This window comes from Sphaeramia orbicularis, chromosome 21 (genome assembly GCF_902148855.1).
Source record: "Sphaeramia orbicularis chromosome 21, fSphaOr1.1, whole genome shotgun sequence".
NCBI classification, from domain to species: Eukaryota; Metazoa; Chordata; class Actinopteri; order Kurtiformes; family Apogonidae; genus Sphaeramia; species Sphaeramia orbicularis.
This window is the reverse complement of record NC_043977.1, coordinates 32,204,410-32,222,566: the sequence shown is the minus strand read 5'-3', so window position 1 is coordinate 32,222,566 and position 18,157 is coordinate 32,204,410. Positions and strand designations below refer to the sequence as shown.

General features: G+C 38.2%; 3 protein-coding genes across 3 annotated transcripts; 1 reads left to right on the top strand and 2 right to left on the bottom strand.

Moving 5' to 3' along the window:
- Positions 1–70: 70 nt before the first annotated feature.
- cracdla (cracd like a) lies at positions 71–9,659 on the bottom strand. Its single transcript, XM_030124993.1, has 10 exons — positions 9,344–9,659; positions 7,982–8,044; positions 7,659–7,803; positions 7,408–7,543; positions 6,744–6,905; positions 5,128–5,364; positions 3,219–4,371; positions 2,104–2,969; positions 734–851; positions 71–643 (listed from the first exon to the last, which is right to left on the bottom strand). The coding sequence occupies exons 2-10, from the start codon at positions 8,028–8,030 to the stop codon at positions 456–458; spliced, it is 3,054 nt and encodes a 1,017-aa protein (XP_029980853.1). The 5' UTR covers positions 8,031–8,044; positions 9,344–9,659; the 3' UTR covers positions 71–455.
- A 1,266-nt stretch (positions 9,660–10,925) lies between these two features.
- Positions 10,926–14,765, bottom strand: mitd1 (MIT, microtubule interacting and transport, domain containing 1). The gene is made up of 7 exons (XM_030124996.1): positions 14,479–14,765; positions 14,276–14,377; positions 13,773–13,909; positions 13,278–13,364; positions 13,048–13,160; positions 11,580–11,640; positions 10,926–11,462 (listed from the first exon to the last, which is right to left on the bottom strand). The coding sequence occupies exons 1-7, from the start codon at positions 14,621–14,623 to the stop codon at positions 11,367–11,369; spliced, it is 741 nt and encodes a 246-aa protein (XP_029980856.1). The 5' UTR covers positions 14,624–14,765; the 3' UTR covers positions 10,926–11,366.
- Positions 14,766–14,968: 203 nt separating this feature from the next.
- mrpl30 (mitochondrial ribosomal protein L30) lies at positions 14,969–17,522 on the top strand. Its single transcript, XM_030124998.1, has 5 exons — positions 14,969–15,263; positions 15,680–15,757; positions 16,797–16,943; positions 17,119–17,192; positions 17,334–17,522. Exons 1-5 carry the CDS (start codon positions 15,222–15,224, stop codon positions 17,464–17,466), a joined length of 474 nt encoding a protein of 157 aa, XP_029980858.1. The 5' UTR covers positions 14,969–15,221; the 3' UTR covers positions 17,467–17,522.
- Positions 17,523–18,157: the final 635 nt, after the last annotated feature.

Here is an 18,157-nt window from a genome sequence, read left to right as displayed (position 1 = left end):
CATCTTTATCAGTTCTTAATATTCTCTGGTCTTGTTAAGGCAGGACATAGTCAACAACTGCATGTTTTAATTAAGTCAGTTAATATCTTTAATATACTTTATTATATTGTGGGGCTTAACAATCTTACATTACAGACAAAAAAATACCATTAGAAATTTGGTTAATTAAGAAACTATTAACAGCAGAAAAGTAGAAATACCCTTTACTTCATGTAGTTATGGCAGAGGAAGATTACAGTGTTGGCCCTTTCAATATAGACTCATTTTTTTCTCTCAAAATAACATAAACTCTTTACAGTACAATACAGTTCAATGCACAAACACAACAGCCTCATAAATCACCGTAAAGCTGAATCAACATGTCTCAGAAAGTCGATATTATAACTTTAATGAAGTTAGTGTACATCTGTTCATTTTGCTGTGTCAACAGCCTGTAGATTTGTCTGTTTTCCCTTTTAGTCCATGGTCTTATCACTCCAGGCCATTGACTTCCTCTTGGCTAGTTCCATCCAGGACGGCTGGCCGCTGTCAGACAACGCAGATGGCAGTGTGGGTGAGGATGAAGGCGATGAGGATGGAGCCATGTTTTTTCGAAGCCATCTCTCCTCTCGAGGTCTCTCTGGAACTTTAGCTGGGCTTAACTCTGAAAGCAAACTTCTTGTTATGTTTCTGCTGAAGGAGAAACTGTACCTCAATTCAGCAGTTTTGTTGTAATTTGTGTATCTGAACGCACCTGCATGTTTTACCCCTTGAATGCCCTCTGGTTTTGTGTCTTTAGTCAGAGGAGGTGTAGTTTGGGCCGACATCTCACCAGCCGACTGTACTTCTGTTTGGGTTTTCTTCACTTCCACCTGTTAAAATCAGTCAGATTTGATCATCTACTAATGATCAGCAGTCTGAAAACATGTTAAACAGCAAACATAATAACAACAACTTGAGCTCTTTCGTACACTGTACAGTTGTTTACTTATGTATAGAGCAAATACAAACCCAGACTATTTCATGTTCCAGAGACACAATTATGACTGATGATTGCTTGTTTATTAATTTTTCTTTCCACAGGAGATCAGTTAAGTTCTATGTCTGTAAAGTTCTATATCTTCTATATCTGCTGTTTGGTAGCTTTTTTACTGTCAGCAGATCCTGAAAAATAGATCTGGCTGACATGTTTCTTAATTATCAAAGATCATACAATGTACCTTATTTTAAGTTTATACAACATAAATTAGACTACACCAAAAACCACAGCTGAAAATATGATTTACAGCTCTAGAAGAAACAGCGATCTTCTGTATTGGGAGATTCTTCAGTCTCTTTACTTCCATGACAGACGTTGTGTCTCTGTCTGTTCATCAGAAGATTACACAAAGGTTTTTGCCGTTATCTTGGTAGAAGGGCTGGGTATGCACCAACAACAAACCTCTTACATTTTTATGTGTATGCATAAAAACTGTCAGTTTTAACCATAAAATACCTTTGTGAGCGATAGGTTGATAATTACTTGTTTAATTTTATTTTCTTTTATTGAGCTGATGGAAACTCAATTTGCATCTGAGGATAAATCAAGATGTTCTACATCAGGGGTGGCCAACCCTGGTCCTGGAGAGCCACTATCCTGCATGTTTTAGATGTTTCCCTCTTCAAACACACCTGATTCAAATGATAAGGCTATCATCAAGCTCTGCAGAAACCTGATAACGACCGTCAGGTGTTAGAGGGAAACATCTAAAACATGCAGGATAGTAGCTCTCCAGGACCAGGGTTGGCCACCCCTGTTCTACATCACCAACCAAGCAAATGTTGAGAATGAACTACTGGACTTGGTGGGGGTTTGTAATCTCTGCCTGTTCCTCTAGTTTATAAAAGAAATTATACTGGTGGCATGATTGTTAAGATTGTTTTATTTATTTATTTATTTAACCTTTATTTAACCAGGTAAGCTAGTTGAGAACTGATTCTCATTCCAATAATGACCTTGCCAAGATTTGAGCCTTCTATCATAAATAAATATTGGCCACTGTTGTTGAGTTTATGATAGAGTGAACATGTGGATTTTATAGTTTCACATGGTAAAAAAAAAAGTTACAAAGAAGAACCACAAACCCCCTTGGCTCCAGGTGAAGCGGTCCGTTTCTCCAAAAAGGCGGCCTTCTGGCTCACTGACCCGCCCCAAACCGCCCGTCTCCCTGAAGGTGGTGGTTGGCCGTCTTTTTCCTGTGCATCAGCTGCACTCTCCTCACCCACAGAAGCAGGAACTGAAGAAGGAGCCGGTGGGGCGGTCAAACCTGAAGGTGTGGGTTTGAGCTGGTTGGTAGTGTGGAGACTTCGATTACTCCAGGGAGGATGCTGGGATGCGGGATGTTGACCTGAAGAAAGGCCAGACTGTGCAAACTGAGATGTGGTCTCTGTTTGATGAGTAGAGCGCAGAGGAGCCGGACTGCTCCATGTGTTGGTCTGTGGTGCAGATTCTGTCACATTTGGCTGTAACTGAGGCTCAGTTTGTTTTGGTGCTTCTTTAAAGATGTTTGACTCAACAGGAGATACCTTTGGCATCGGTGATGGTTTGACAGTTTGTTCTTGAGTTTTACTTTTTGGTGTTTCTGCTTTGACTGCATCAGTTGAAGGCTGACCTGCAGCATACAGCGGTGTTGTACTTTTTGCAGTCTGTGTCTCTGTTTGATTTGTTGTCTGAGCTTGTGTTTGTGGTCGAGCCGCTGTCTGCACGCCTGTAAAATCTCTGGGGAATCTGCTAGTGAAAAGGCTTTGAAGGCTTCTTGTCTTTTCCATTGCTAGACTCATCCAGGACACCTCGGGGGAGGCTGTTTGGGGTGCAGGCTGGGGCTCCTGAGACGCTTGAGGAGCAGCTTCTACTTCTGTTTTGACTTCAGTAGGAGGAACGTGAGAGACACCAGTAGGTTGCAGGTTATACTTGAGTGGAAAGTTGACAGTAGATGGAGCTGTAGATCCATCTAAGGAGGGAGACAAATCTGTTAGACACACTTGGCTGCACTGACTGAGTGGTATTTTAATGAGTGCAAAGGTTCCCTCTGTTCAGTAGGAATCTTATCACTCTGACTGATTATTTACTATGTGACACTTATCTCTTGTCTGTGCAATATTTAACCTTTCAGGCATCCTATAGATTACAGTTACAAAACCTAAGTGAGACACTGAGAACATTAAGCAAACATGTGTCATTTAATTGTGGTCAGACTCACCTGTTGGTCTGGCATCTCCAGAGGTGGATGCTGCACAAGAGACGTTAACAGGCTGTTTTTTCACAATGAAGCTGGCATTATTACTTATTTCCTGTCTTTGTTTCTCACTTTGCTCCTCCCTCAGTGTTGACTTTGATTGTTGGTAAGAAGAAACCTCAGACCTTAATCTCACAGACTGGGAGGTTGAGCGTAGTTTAACACCAAACGCTGTCTTTCCCTCCTCCTCATGGACCTCTTTTGCTTCCACCGCCTCTTCCATCGCCTCCTGACTACCCTCCGGCTCCTCACGGTCTATGGCTCCTGCATCTGTGGTTATATTTTTAGACTGTGTTACTGATTCCACCTTTTTGAGGCTATCCCTGTCCCATGGAAGGACTGGGCTTTTGTGCAAAGCTCCCTCCTGTCTAAGTCTTCCCACATCAGCAGGGCCTCCTCTGGGTCTTAAGTCCTTAACGTCCTCCTTTTCCCTCATGATTGAAGGGGACGTGTCCTCTTTTCCCTCTCCTGTTTTTAGTTGGGCTCCGGTGTTTTCCAGCACACCAACAAAGCTGCCCGATCGGGGTCTCTCTGCATCTCGGTTTTTGGCAGTGGTGACAGAGAAATGAAAAGATCCAGATCCAGGAGCAGGTCTCTTTATTCCTCTTGTGTTCTCTGTCTCACCTTGAACACCTGAAGACCTGAATGTGACCGCTGAACCAGAGCTAGAGGAGAACTGGTCTTTCTTAGATTTGAAATCAGTCGCTCCACCCTTGTTTTGAGTATCCCTTTTGTCAGGAGGCATGATTTGTATGTTAAAGTCTCCGGTGGATTCTGGTTTTTCCATCAGGTCTGATTGGACATATGATGAATGAGGCCGTATTATGTCCACAGATCTGTGAGGTTTGTTTCTAAGGACCTGAGAGGATGAAGGCAGCGCTTTCACAGGAGGAGCACTGTCCTGTTGTGAAAAACCTAAACTGGATGTCTTGGGAGCTGTCTCTGACGGTGCCGGTGCAGGTTCTGGGATTTTGAAAGGACCTCTGGATGTAAATGGAATATCAGACCCTCCTCTGTCCGTTTCCACTGTCTCCTCTGCTTGTGTTTCAAGCTGCGGCTCCTCTTCTGTCAGACACTCAGTGTTGTTTAGGTTGTGCAATAAAGATCCAGAATCAGACTGTAAAAAAGCATGAAAGTGCAAATTTGTTATTTGATTTTATAAAACAGTATGTTTTTCTTTTTTGTCATTTTTATTTAAACAGGAAAACAGACTCATTGAGATTAAAAATAGCTTTTGCAAGAGGATCCTGGCCAAGATAGCAGCAGCAGGTTACAGAAGCATAGAAATTTCAGCCATACATTCATAATAAAACACAAGATAAAACCCAGTAATAAAACATGTGGTGACAAAGGTGACAGTCTTTGTTATTAACTTTTTATCATATTTTTGTCATAAACATGTATATATTCCTTGTTATCAGTGTCTTTCTCTCTGGATTCTTGTTTTATTATGGTTTGTCTATTAAATTTGGTATATTTTCCACATTTTGTTGATTATTATACACAATATTACTGTGAAATCAGTGAAAAAAATACACAACCACCTCTAATATTTCTGAGTTGGTGTCCAGTCCAATCTAGTTTTGCTTTGTGTACCCAATCTAGTTTTGCTTTATGTACGTTTACGTTTTCTTATATTTTGCATCTCATGAGTGTGCATTATCTTCTATATCAATTTAAATGTATTCTTCAAACAAAAATTAGTTCTTAGATTGCTGCATGTGTTCACTGGCTGCATCTTATTATATGTTATATATTATATAGTGTTATATTTGTACCAAACACTGCTGCCCAAACCAAATTTTCCTGAGGGAGCGGCCAGGAAAGGATATGTTATCCTTTTTTAAAACATAAAATAGAAACAACTACTTACTCCAGGGAGTCTCTTTTTGGTGCTGGCCCTCTGGTTTCTGGGTTTCACAGACATTCGGTGGCGGGCAGCAGAGGTGTCAAGGCAGGGAGTGAACTGGGCCGGAGAGCTGAAGTCCAGCGGCGGCTCAACAACAGGCGGGGAAGAGTTGGACAAAACAGGGAAGGTCGGAGACACAGATTTGGTAGGTGCAGGTTTAGGAATGGGTGGAAGTGGATGAGAGCCGAGCTGGGATATGGCCTGGGAAGAAGAAAAAAAAAAAAAAAACTTAAAATAAAACACTGCAAATACAGTAATAAGGGAAACAAACAGGTTCCCTAAAGCTTGTTTATTGTGGAATTTACTGATATATATTTCTTACCACTAACTGATACCTTAAAAAACAATAAAACCTACAATGACTTGATGAGCTAATGTTGTATCTCAATGCAAATATGTTGTTGCTTTGCTTCAGTAGAGTTTTCTGCAGTGTTTACCCAAGTATTGATAATCCCGACAAGATTTTTACACTGACATCTTGAATTTAACTAACTCAATCTTAATGATCTGAGGGAAAATGATCTTGAAATTATCTCATTATTGAGTAAATTCACAACATCAAGGTGGATTTCAACCTAAATGAATGGAACAAAAACACTTAAAGAAGCCAGTTCCTTGCTGTATCCATCAATGCATGTCACACACAATAAGCAAGATGAAGCAAGATGAAAATAATATGAAATACCTAAGGAAAAAAAATAGTTACATTATATTAATATGATGCGAATGAAAAGAAGTTGAATGTGTACTCCTACTTTAACCAGAATCTATTTTTTTTTTTTTTTACATCTGTGTCTGATTCACTTCTGTTACACTAGTGGACATGTTCCTTTATTTTACTGAACATGTGCACTGTAGATTACTTTAAGCTTCTCAAATCAAAAAAGAAGCTGAACTCCATCAGCAGAAAGAATAAAGTGAGTAAAGTAAAATACTGATTCGCAGAAATTAACATAAGTTATAAATATTTAAATGAATTAATATACAGCCTTTTGATTAACAAGTCAATATTTATCATTTTATTTAACATGTGCTGATCAAATTTTGACAAATTTACTTCCTGAGAGCACAAAACCTTTTCCTTTGGTTGGGAGCTGTGGCATTAATAAAGCGACATCTAAGTTTACTGTCACATTCTCTTCATGGAATGCATTGACAATGGTTACCTTATAGAATATTTTATTTTTTATTAATTTTACTCAAGGTTCTTTTTTTATCCTTGTAATTATTTAAATGATCAATGATCAAGATCCCTGAAGTATTTGGTGTGCTCTGACCTGATTTCTTCAAGTCAAAAATCAGCTTTTACTCTTAAAAGAAATATTGATTTAACTTTTTTTTTTAAAAATTATTGACAACAACGCACACTAACATTTTTATCATGATAACATTTCAAAACAACATAAATATGAGAAGTTCTACAAGCTGTAGTTGTGATGTGCCCGATGTAATATAAATAAATATAAAAGATCCAAAAATTTTCTCAAACCGAGAAAAACATGAAAGCCCCAGACGTAAACTTGAACAAATCAACTTAGAGATGACAATATGTACATAAACTAAATGGGCAGATAAATCACCTTGCTGAGTACTCCCTGCGTTGCAACATGGCCTGCTGAGATCTCAGACGGGCTGTGGGGAAGACTGTCATCCTCTGAGCGGCTGCCCGGGTCTTCTGGTCGTCTCATCGACAGAACTGGAGGTGGCAGCCCCAGATGCAGCTTTTGCTGCTGAAGCTTCTCCTGCAATACAACAGCACAGGCTGTGCGTCAGTCAAAGATGTAAAAATAGCTCTAGTCAAGTATTTTGCTTACAAGTACTGCAGCAAAAAAATGCATTCTTAAGAACTGGAGATCTGAGGAATTCCCTACAAGAAACTACCGGATAAATGAACTTCTGTCCTCCTGAGGAAATACTTACCATTAATAGGCTGTAATAATCAAACCAATGCTTAACGCTGGAGAATATTATTTTATTTATTCAATTATTTTTTTAAAAGTCTAGCCATGTCGATTTCATTTTATTTATTGTCACATGTTTTTATATAATGGTCCTAAATGATTCGATTGGCAACCGCATGGCACAGAGGACAGGGGATCAAGATAGTTTTTTTTTGGTTTTGAAAAAGGAAAAATGGAATGTATCTGTTTTATGCATATTATGTTTGCATTTTGTGTGTATAACAAAATCTTTACAAAAAGAAATTGCTGCAGTTTCATTAATATGCTTTAAATAAATAGTTACCTGCAGAGCTTTGATTTTGCTGTGGACGTTCTCCTGGGATAAAACCCTGACTGGTTCAGCGTCTGTCAGGGCCTGATCAGCCAGGAAGATGCTGTCATGAGACAACGCTCGCGACCCCATCATCCCTTGGGAGCATCTGATGTCCCAAAGGATAAAAAAAAAAAAAAAAAACACGTTGAAGACATTAAAGTAATGCAAACAGAAAATATAGCTTTTATGGAAACATGTGTACAAATGAGGTAAACACTCACACCAGATCTTCATCTGATCCAAGCGTCTTTCCAGCTGTGATGTCACTGGCGGACTGGCTGAGTTTACTGTTGCCTTCTTCACCTGTTTTCTTATTCCTTCCAAAGAGACGGGTTCTCAAAGACTTCAGCTTAGATTTTTTACGCCCTAAAAGGGACACAGAGACAGTCATGTTGTTGCAAGTCACTTTAACAAAGACTCACACCACAGTCCTGTGTATACTGAATGTGACATCACTGATCACATCTATGTCATACAGGTTATTTCTGTCATACCCTTTCTTTCTCTTTATAATAATTCTCTTACATAAAACAGATAATCTTACCTGGAATGTCCTCGTTGCTTTCTTCAGTTTCCCCTGAGAAAGACTCCATGTGTCCAGGACCCGCTGACAGGACAGCAAAGAGCAATAAAAAGCACAGATAATAAGACGGAGCTATTTAGACAGAACGAACCTCAGGCAAATATTTTGAAGACACTGTCGTCACAGGCCGGACAGGGTCTAACATGGTTGAATAATCCAGTGGCACATGGCAGGAACACACATGCACACACACAAACACACACACACACACACACACACACACACAATAAATGCACACTATTGTTACAACCTGAAGAAGTGACAGTGGACTTCAGTTCAAAGGTTTATGGGCATTATCAGCAACAGCACAACACTTTACTGTAGCTAGGTGTGGTGTAGCATGATGATGAAAGTCTGTCTTTATGACTAAAAACTAATATGAGGCCTTTATATGAGGTTCATATGGAAAAGCATTAAATACAGCACTGTCTAAAGAGGTGTGGTTTACAAAAGGATTTCTGACATGACATCATACTGCAAAAGACATGTATGCATTAATAGCACAGTATCATTACACATAGTTATTTTGCAGACAGGGTCTTGTTCTCAGGCAGGTTTACTTTTGCAACACTGATAAACATCCATATTTGGTTGATGTGTCACTGGATGTAAGGCTCATGCAGTGTGAAGTTAATGCATAACCTTGCCCTGGAGATATAAAGATTTCCATGTATATTTTTCTATGCATCATTAAAAATTCTCCTTGTGTAGTTTAGGAACTGGTGTCACCACAGCGTGATCCTGTGCAGCATGGACATCTGATAAGACCAGATGTGTCAGGTTATGGTTAAACATGCAAAGTCCACACTGCAACAATTATATCACCCATCCAGTTCTCTACAAGCACACCCTGTTGAAAAGAGATCTAACTCTGCAAAAAAGAAAAAAAAAAAAGTTGGAAGAATTGAAGAGCAAGCAATAAATTAATCCTGAAGTTGCTTGTGATGCTATATTTCACCTGCGCTACATATTTTTGCCACTTGCCCTGTGAATAAATCATACTATATTTATAGCTCTAGGTAAAATTTAAGTGAACATGAGTCAGGTTGTTGCATTTATACTATTCACTGAGCCAAACTATAGCCCCAACAGAAACAGAAGATAATCCCGTGGATTATTAACATTGCAGAGAGATCCTTGTAAGATTTCACAGCACCATAATCCACAGGAACGGCTTAATCACTAACTTCCCATGTCATGCACAAAATTCACCTGACATTCACAGGAAAAGTCCTTCCCTTTTTCATTGACAAAGCACACATTCACTCACACCAGCACCAGCAAAAAGAAAAGAAAAAGAACAAAAAAAAAGAGTGCATTTACCAAGTGTCGGTGGCAGCAATTCAGCTTCTCCCTATGCTGTTTGTCCTCCGATTTCCACCAGGTTGTGTCGTCCTCAGTGTCCCTGTCCTAATGTTTCAACCTCAGGCTTGCATCGTTCACATCTGCAGACGGAGAGGGATGCAAAGGGAAGGAGGCAAGGGACGTGAAAGGAGAAAGAAAGAAGCACAGGCACTGAAAAGAGAGAGAGAGAGAAAGAGAGAAAGAGAAAGAGAGAGAGGTCACTCCATGACAGGGTAAGCAAATGCACAAAGAGAAAAGAGGACAGAATAAAAAGAGAGAGAAAGGGAGAGAGAGAGGGAGTGAGTGAGAGAGAGAGACCGACAGAGAGAGAGAGAGAGAGAGAGAGAGAGAGAGATACTCTATTACATTAGTGGCACACTATGGCCCTCTGCGCTAAGCTCCTTATAAAACGCTAACCTGATTTTAGGCCCAGAAATGAGAGTAGAGGGAAAAAAATAAAGCTCCAGCTGGAAAGAGGACAGACGTACAGGAATTACTGCTGATAGAACTGTTTACACATCACACCAGTTTGCTTACGGCCCCTGACAATCACAGGGAGGAGCCTATGTATAGATGCATGTGTGTTGATTAATATCACAAATACATATATTTTACTTTTGCGCATCCACACACCACAATTAAAGTACTTCTGCTCCAACTATAATGTCAAGGTCAATGATGAACACCTTAGAGTCCATTTTATTTGCAGGTGACATTGGAAACCCCATTCCTCCATCAATGAATCCTCCTTGAAAAAGCCCCCCACCCCACCCCATTCAGGATAGTATCCAGCTCCAGAGAGGGGAGCACTATCTAGGCCACTGGGCTACAGTCATCAAAAAGAAATGGGTGGGTGGGGGGTGGGGGGCAGAAATTGGAAAAGCAAACCTTCCCCATCCACAGTGTCTGGATGTGTGTGTCTGAGCAGCTTCTCTGATGAGGCTTCTCATCACACAAATCCTCATCTCTGCAGCTGGAATATAAACCCAGTCACTGACATCTGGATTACATGCAACAAATCACATGTGCAACAGACGCCAGTGATAAACCTGCAATGTGGTTTTAATGTATCTTTATGTAATCCTAACATAAAGCACAGAATGCACATGAGATTACCTTCATTTAGACAGATTATATACAGATGTGCTGTTCTAGATGGAGCCATGCACACATGAAAACATTCATATAACTACAGGTATTGTCCTCTCAGCTCAAGGAAACTAAGGCTGCTGATGTTTGGTACAGATATGATCATATACGGTTCATGTGGTTTCCTGTTGGATTATAATTTCTTCCTCTCAGACCCAGATGAGGACTGCGCATATCGAGATTAAGGACGGTAGATAATCCGATCATGCCGCTGTTTGAACTCACACTCACTTCCATTCATTTATTCTTTAAAAATGTTAAAATATTATCTCAAGAGGTTCATATTTTCATCGTTAAATTTTCAGTGCACTCACAATGGACTATTTGACCCCCAGCCTCAGGCATAAACCACCACTAACATATTTGAATACTTTGGATGTTCATGAGAAGCAAATGGTGACACTATAAACACTTAATAAAAGTTAATATGTTTATTTTAGATTGTGTAATTTATAATTTTTTAGCATATAAAGCTCAGAACAAAAAGGTTATTGCAAAAATACACCAATAGAAAGCAACCAGAACGTTTATTTCAAAAGTGTCCACCAGATGGCGACATTACACGCTAAAATCCAACTTATGAAAGAATATAAACCCTGTCATAGAAAAGACCCTTGAACAGTAACACAAAGATATAAAACCTAATTAATTCAATCCAGAACTATAAAGTATTTCATGATGGTTGAAATAAAAGATGTTGCAATATGACAGAACTTTTTTTTTATTGTTAAATTATTATTAAAAATCATTTCTTGATTTGCAGTCAAGTATAAGGAAAAACGGTACATGTAGTCTATGTTATTTTGTATTTAAGGCAAAGCAAAGTGAGTAACTGAAGTCACATGACTGAATCTCATAGTGTTTTTGTGTGTTTGGTGTGAAAAATGTCTACGTTGGTCTCGTGACACTGCCGGAGGTCGTAGTCACAATATCCAATGGAGAATCGGCCCTAGGAGATGAACACAGCTCTTTAATCAACAAGAATTCAACAACTTCTACATTTAAAGCAGTATTTATGCCAGTGGTAGAAAAACAGAAATGAAAACTAATTAGTGGGACATCTCACCTTTGGTCTCTTGAAGTAATCCAAGCCTCTTCCTATTTTAATGATCCAACCATTGTCGAATCTAAAAACAAAACTGGATTTAGATTTCTTCAATAAAATAAAGCCATAATCCGTAACATGACTGTGATATATTACAAGAAGAGGCAAGGCATATTAGAGGAAGAGAAAATTCTCAATGGATGACTTGGCTCATAATATCTAAAAAACAAATAAATGAATAAATGCTAAAGCTAGAGAAGTCCTCAAAATGAAACAAAAATTTGTTGAAAAAGTGAAAGACTAAATAAAAAGGAAAACTAATGAAAATTTCTGAACTACCATTCATTCATTATCTGAACCTGCTTTATCCTCACTAGGGTCACGGGGGTCGCTTGGAGCCTATCCCAGCTACTTACGGGTGAAGGCAAGGTACACCCTGGACATTTCGCCAGTTCATCACAGGGCTGACATATAGAGACAAACAACCACTCTCTCATTCACACCTATGGGCAATTTAGATTAACCAGTTAATCTATCAGTGCATGTCTTTGGATGGTGGGAGGAAGCCGGAGTACCCAGAGAGAACCCACGCAGACACGGGGAGAACATGCAAACTCCACACAGAAAGGTCCCACCCCCCATCGCCCTTTCTGAACTATCACTGTGAATAAATAGAACTCAACTTGTAAGGCACTGCACTGCTCATTTTAATTATTATTATTGAAAATATGCAGGTGTTTGTATTACACAGTGTTTAACAAATTTATTAGACCACCTTTCCCTATTTTTCTCAGAGAGCCCAAGCATCATGAAGGGCTTTAATGTAGACTCTTTCATTTTCAGTGAGCTCTCGGTGTTCTACCATTTTCAATGGGAAAGAAGAATTTCAACCTGAATTCACCTCTTCATTCCTAAATTTGAGTCATTTTACTGGGCTTCTCTGAGAAGACAGAAATTAACCAAACATAAAATTGAACCACTACAATGACTGAAATGTTTCTGTTCAAGAGTGCATGTACATAATTATAATTAGACATGTTAATCAATAAATAATAATGTGCTTTACTATCTTTCTGTGTGGATAGATAACAATAATTATTACAGTTCAGTATTAAAAATATCATTTCAGTTAAAGAGCTTCAACATACTGGTGTATTAACCATTACAGAAACATAAAAAAGTAATTTAGGTAATTATAAATGCTGTTAATTTAGGTCAGCTGTGGTATAAACCTCATACTGGGTGGTCTTATACATTTGTTAAGCACTGTATACTGTTTTCTGATTTGAGGATGTGATACACTGAAATGCACCAATACCTGTTTGTGCATTTGAATAATAAAGTAGGGAATCCTGAACTCAGTTATGACAAATTGCAAGGCTAGTAAAGACTCACCTCCATTAAATATGATTTAAAACACTGACTGTTCAGTTAGCTGTTTTAGCACAAAATCACCGACATACAAATCAATAAAAGTTTCTGTTTGTACCGGATTTCCCTGTCATGTATCGTAGAGGAGTACTGCAGATCCAGGATGACTCCCTGGGCACTGAGACTCTCTTTCATTTCAGCCAAAGCACTGCTCTGTTGGCCGCTATCCACCTGTAGCACAAAATGGCAGTGAAATAGAAAAGCTAGCACAACTAGATCCATATAAGATACAGTATCAGCTAATATGCAGACATTACAAACTGAAATTTCACTTGCTTATCAACTTACTTCATCTTGTGATGTGAGGAGGTGGATCCTTTTCACTTTGCAGGAAGCTTTTAGTAGCATTTCACAGAACCGCAGGAAGTTGTACAACTAAAGAGAGAAGATGTGGCAGAGGTAGATTTGTTATATTGGGGCTTAAAACTAAGATACAACTAAGTGTTTCACTGATAACATAAAAAAATACTGATACAAGTGCATTATTAGCAGAAACAAATGAGAGGAAATGCAAGACACTGACAAATTGTAATTCATACATTTATACATCAAAGAGTGTAAGAAAATTTGAAGACAAAAACGTAAAACAAGCTTAATGAAATTAGACCAAAAAAATATCATTAAACCTATATAATGCTAATCATGAGTGTCAGTCAATATTGAGTTTCCTATATTCTATAGGAAAAACACAGGGGGAAATGTAAACAATGCCAAAACCTGTATAAAAAGTACAGCAATGACACAACTACAATAAGAGCGTAACAAAAGAAAATACACTCTTACCTGGTGGGTGTGTCGTATGTATGGATCCTCCACCCAGACCTCTGTCAGTGTGCTGCTGATATATGGCTTAAATAGAACCTCGTAGCTGTAACCAGTAGCATCCTCTGCAATTTTGATCTGCTCATGGTACTTTCCATCTGACAAACAACAAAAATTAGAAAGGACCACTACAGAAATGAAAATAAGGACTTTTACAATATTAACATGCCTACTTTTTAAGACAGTTAATTATCTAGTCAATAAAGTACAGCTGTGTTAAAACTAAAAATTAGGTAAATACAGTGACATCATGACAGGATAGAAATTGAATCTCAAAATGATCACATCAGAATTATAATTTTAATGCTGAGCTGTAACTGACACATTTGAGTTGTTTCATTGTTCCTTCAGCTCAATTATACAGTAAAAACACCAGAGCCCATTTTTTACTTCCTTCTCATTTTCCTACAATAAACCAATGAATGCAGAAAAGTCTTCTTGTTCATTTTGATGGAGATCCCTACCTTCTTTCTCCTGGTTGACATGAGCTTTGATTTGCTCTGCTCTGTCCATGTAGCCCTTTATCTTCTCCCTGTAGTGTCCTCTCTTTGAGTCATCTTTCACTGCTGCTGACAAGGACACAAAGATGACACACTGATCAGACTACCCATAACAACTTCTATATTTCCACTGTTGTAATCATCTGTGGGGGGACAGTTATAAAAACCTTTCAACACGTCCATTAGCAGCTGGATCCCCTCCTGGTAACAAACCAGAGACTCCTGAAAACGGCCGCTCTGGTCCAACTCCACCGCCCGCTTCAACACGGACACGGCGGATGTCTCCATCCCTGACACGTGGTTTTGTGTCATGGTTTTGTTCTTAATAGTTTTTTGGACCTTCTATAAAACTGAAAAGATTTACATACTCTACTAGTCGCAGTAAAATCAACAGAGGCTGTTGTGCTACCTTACCTACTGGACATCTACAGGAGTGTAACACAAAAATAATCCCGAAGAAATGACAAAAGAAAGATGTAGCTATACAGATTCAAGACAAACATAAAGATTACCTAATAATATTATAAATATACTTATGAAATTTAGAACCTTTATGATCATTGTTTATTCTGCTTACATATTAGATTAAGGTTTAGATAATTAACTATAGGAACCTTGTTTAAGCAATAGTTGTCACATCGGTACAATTTCACGGTGACGCCCAGTTACTTCCGGTGGAGACATCCGTGATGAGTGTCATGAAGACAACGTGATCTGCTACAAGTTTTATGAAGTTTTCTAGCTGGTCTGACCATGTTTATTTGTGAAATATGTCATTAATATAATTATTTCCGTGTGTTTATTTCATTGTGTCCAGTATCGTTGCATCTATACGCTTATTTTGCCACCGACTGGCCGTAACCTTGGCCTGTTGTGTTTGGGTTAACGGTAACCTTACCAAACACTAGACATGTCCGGTATCTGTCAAGCTTTGAGCCCTTTATCTGCCAAGGTAAGAACATTGCATACCTTTTAATTGAATTTATCACACAGCCATATGGTTAAGTGTATTACGTATATGTCAACTTCTGTATCAGACAATAGCCTGTCTTCAGTTCAGACAATATCCTATGTGTGTTTTTTTTATACATATATAAATCTTTATTCAAGAAGGTAAAGTATACAGTAAATGTATACAACAAGGAAATAACAACTTTGCCAGGGGAAAGGATTATACACTTATTATAATGCAATGTCTAAATCAGAACAAATACTGATGGTTTTTAAAGCCTTTTTGTTTCCAGATTTATCTAAAAGCTTTAAATAAAGTTGAACATCTTTCAAAAAATAAGTGATATTTGATTTTGTGTTGCAGAACTTACGTTTGTGAATGAAAAATTTAGCACAATATCCTATGTGTGTTTACAGATTCTGACAGGAGCTACATCATGCGGATGGTTTGTGTCAGCACGCAGTAAATTCACCAAGGCAAGAATTCCAAAAGAGGTAATGATCTACTATTTCAATTACTGTAGGATCCAATGCATTGCAAATTATGGTGGCCCTTAGGGTAAAAAAAAAACATCACAAGTGCACATTATTCTGGAAATTTCAAGTAAGGTCAGGGTTCCCATGCGTCCTGGAAAACCTGGAAAATGACTGACCAATTTTCCAGTCATGGAAAACATAGGGAAAATGAGAAAAAAGTAAAATGTCCTGGAAACAGTTAAGTTATCCTGGAAAATTATTTATCCTCACCCTGCTTTGTGACCTTGAGTGCCTAAACTGAGATGAAACAAAGGAAATAGTTTTTCAGTGATTAATTGAAAAATATACAAATATTTTTAGAGGAAGTGCAGGAGAAAAAGTAAGAGAGAAGAGAAAGTTGAGTTGGGAAATCCCCAGTTGAACATTATACCTCCAGTTTGTCATGTTAATGAAGTGCTACACTGTAATCTGTGGGTGTGTTTGTATTATTCTGATACATTTGTCATAGTTATTTTTCAGATAAATTATAGCTATAGACTGCATATCAGATCTCTGAGTAATAAACATAGAAACAATCTGGGTAAATACAAGTTACAACTGTAGAAAAGAACATATACAAAGAATGAGGGGGACAGAGGAATGTATTAGTGTATGACGTGATACCTTGTCTCTGTAACAGCTGAAAATGTCCTGGAAAATAATTTCAGGGAAAAAGTGGGAACCCTGTAGTTGGATTTGAGGCTGTTGCAAAATATGGCCTTTAGTTCCTTACTTGATTCACTTTAATTGCTTTGCTTTTTCATTACAATCACATGCCAATTTCCTTTATGGCATACACATAACCCTGAGCCATTATCAGTAGCTATAGTAGTAGTAGCTGCCTATGTTGTACAGCTGAACTTCACACTAGTTAAGATCAATGTACATTTTATTTCACAGTCCCTCAATAACTTCCAACCATAGTAATAACAACTCTTCCTCCTCTTCGAAATGTTTAACATCATTTAGTCTCATGTTGATGTGTACTCTGTTCATAAGTGCGTGTTTTTCTTCACAGCTGTTTGCAGAGCGATCGAAAGAACATGAGAAATATGGGGGTGACCCAGAACAACCTCACAAACTGCATATAGTGACACGTGTCAAAAGTGCAATACGTAGGCCATACTGGGAAAAGGAAATAATCAAATACCTTGGACTTCAAAAGGTAAGAATGTCCTGGGGGTTTTTTGTGTGTAATCCGATGCAGGTGAAAATTGAAAACAATTTGCAAATAGAATAACACAGGACTTTCTTTATCATTCCTAAGCTTGAGGGCTGCTGTTAACTGCACATCTGTACTACTCTATTTTTGGCACTAACTTTGTTCTCTCTTTACATAGGCTCACACCCCTGTCATTCACAAGAATACGCTTTCTGTCAATAACCAGCTCAAATTTGTCAAGCATCTTGTGAGGTAAAGTATATCAATGAGTGGAAATTCATTCTCGAGTCTTAATACTGACGTTGAAGCTCAATCTGCTGACATGACATTAAGCAGATACTTTGTGTAATCTTGCTTACTTTATCATCTTTTATTTTCTTTTGTCTCATTTAGGATCCAGCCTTTAAAGACTCCTTTTGGACTTCCCTCTGAACAAGACATGGCCGACAGCTACATTAACAGTAAAGGAGAGCTGATTGTTCGGCGTCTGCTGCAACCTGTAGATCCCAAGGCAATTGAGTCCTAGCATGTCTGTCATATATTATTAGATCAGTTGTAAATAAATATCATCGTGAAACTCCCTTATAGTGTTTCTGTTATTTAACTTTGGACTCATAAGAGATGACCTGGACCTGACTCCTAAAACAAAGACCAAAATTAATGGTTCTCCTAAATATCTCTGAGTAAAGTCCCACGTCTTCCAACATCAATTAATGTTTCAGTGTTCTGGGTATTAGTAGAGTACATATACTACACTAAAACAATACATCCATGAGAACTACATTTGTTGTAAATACAAACTTTGAATACTAACAGCCTTTCCTGATCAGTGCTACTCAAAGTATTGAGGAAATAATTGTAAATATTCTATTTCTTGTGATGCAAATGTATCTTTTCTATCAAAATGCCAGTAGCATATATCAAACTTTATTCCAAAACCTAGGTTTAACTGCTCTAAATGCATATGAATCACACACATATATTTACTTAGGTTTGATTAATATTTTTACTGAACTGATTCTGTGTGCAAAGGTCATTTTAAATGCTACTTTGTTGCATCCACTTAGAATTCACTAATAAAGTTAGATCAAGGAGGTTTTTTGTGCCATTTTTCACAGCAAAATCAGTCACACAAAATAAAATAGTGAGTATAGTAATTAAGGGTTGTTTTTTTTTTTAAATTCATTTGCTTTTTATTAAGTCTGCTTAACATGTCT

Bases quoted from the DNA above. Each gene is read 5' to 3' on its own strand.
- mrpl30 (XM_030124998.1), top strand. From the start codon at position 15,222: ATGTCCGGTATCTGTCAAGCTTTGAGCCCTTTATCTGCCAAG. The intron at 15,758-16,796 runs GTAATGATCTAC...TTTTCTTCACAG, and splicing joins AGGCAAGAATTCCAAAAGAG to CTGTTTGCAGAGCGATCGAA. The intron at 16,944-17,118 runs GTAAGAATGTCC...CTCTTTACATAG, and splicing joins AATACCTTGGACTTCAAAAG to GCTCACACCCCTGTCATTCA.
- cracdla (XM_030124993.1), bottom strand. From the start codon at position 8,030: ATGGAGTCTTTCTCAGGGGAAACTGAAGAAAGCAACGAGGACATTCCA. The intron at 2,970-3,218 runs GTGAGTCTGACC...CTCCCTCCTTAG, and splicing joins TGGAGATGCCAGACCAACAG to ATGGATCTACAGCTCCATCT. The intron at 644-733 runs GTGCGTTCAGAT...GTTTGCTTTCAG, and splicing joins TCAAGGGGTAAAACATGCAG to AGTTAAGCCCAGCTAAAGTT.
- mitd1 (XM_030124996.1), bottom strand. From the start codon at position 14,623: ATGACACAAAACCACGTGTCAGGGATGGAGACATCCGCCGTGTCCGTG. The intron at 13,161-13,277 runs GTAAGTTGATAA...TTTGTGCTACAG, and splicing joins TCCTCACATCACAAGATGAA to GTGGATAGCGGCCAACAGAG. The intron at 11,641-13,047 runs GTACAAACAGAA...TTTTGTTTTTAG, and splicing joins ATACATGACAGGGAAATCCG to ATTCGACAATGGTTGGATCA.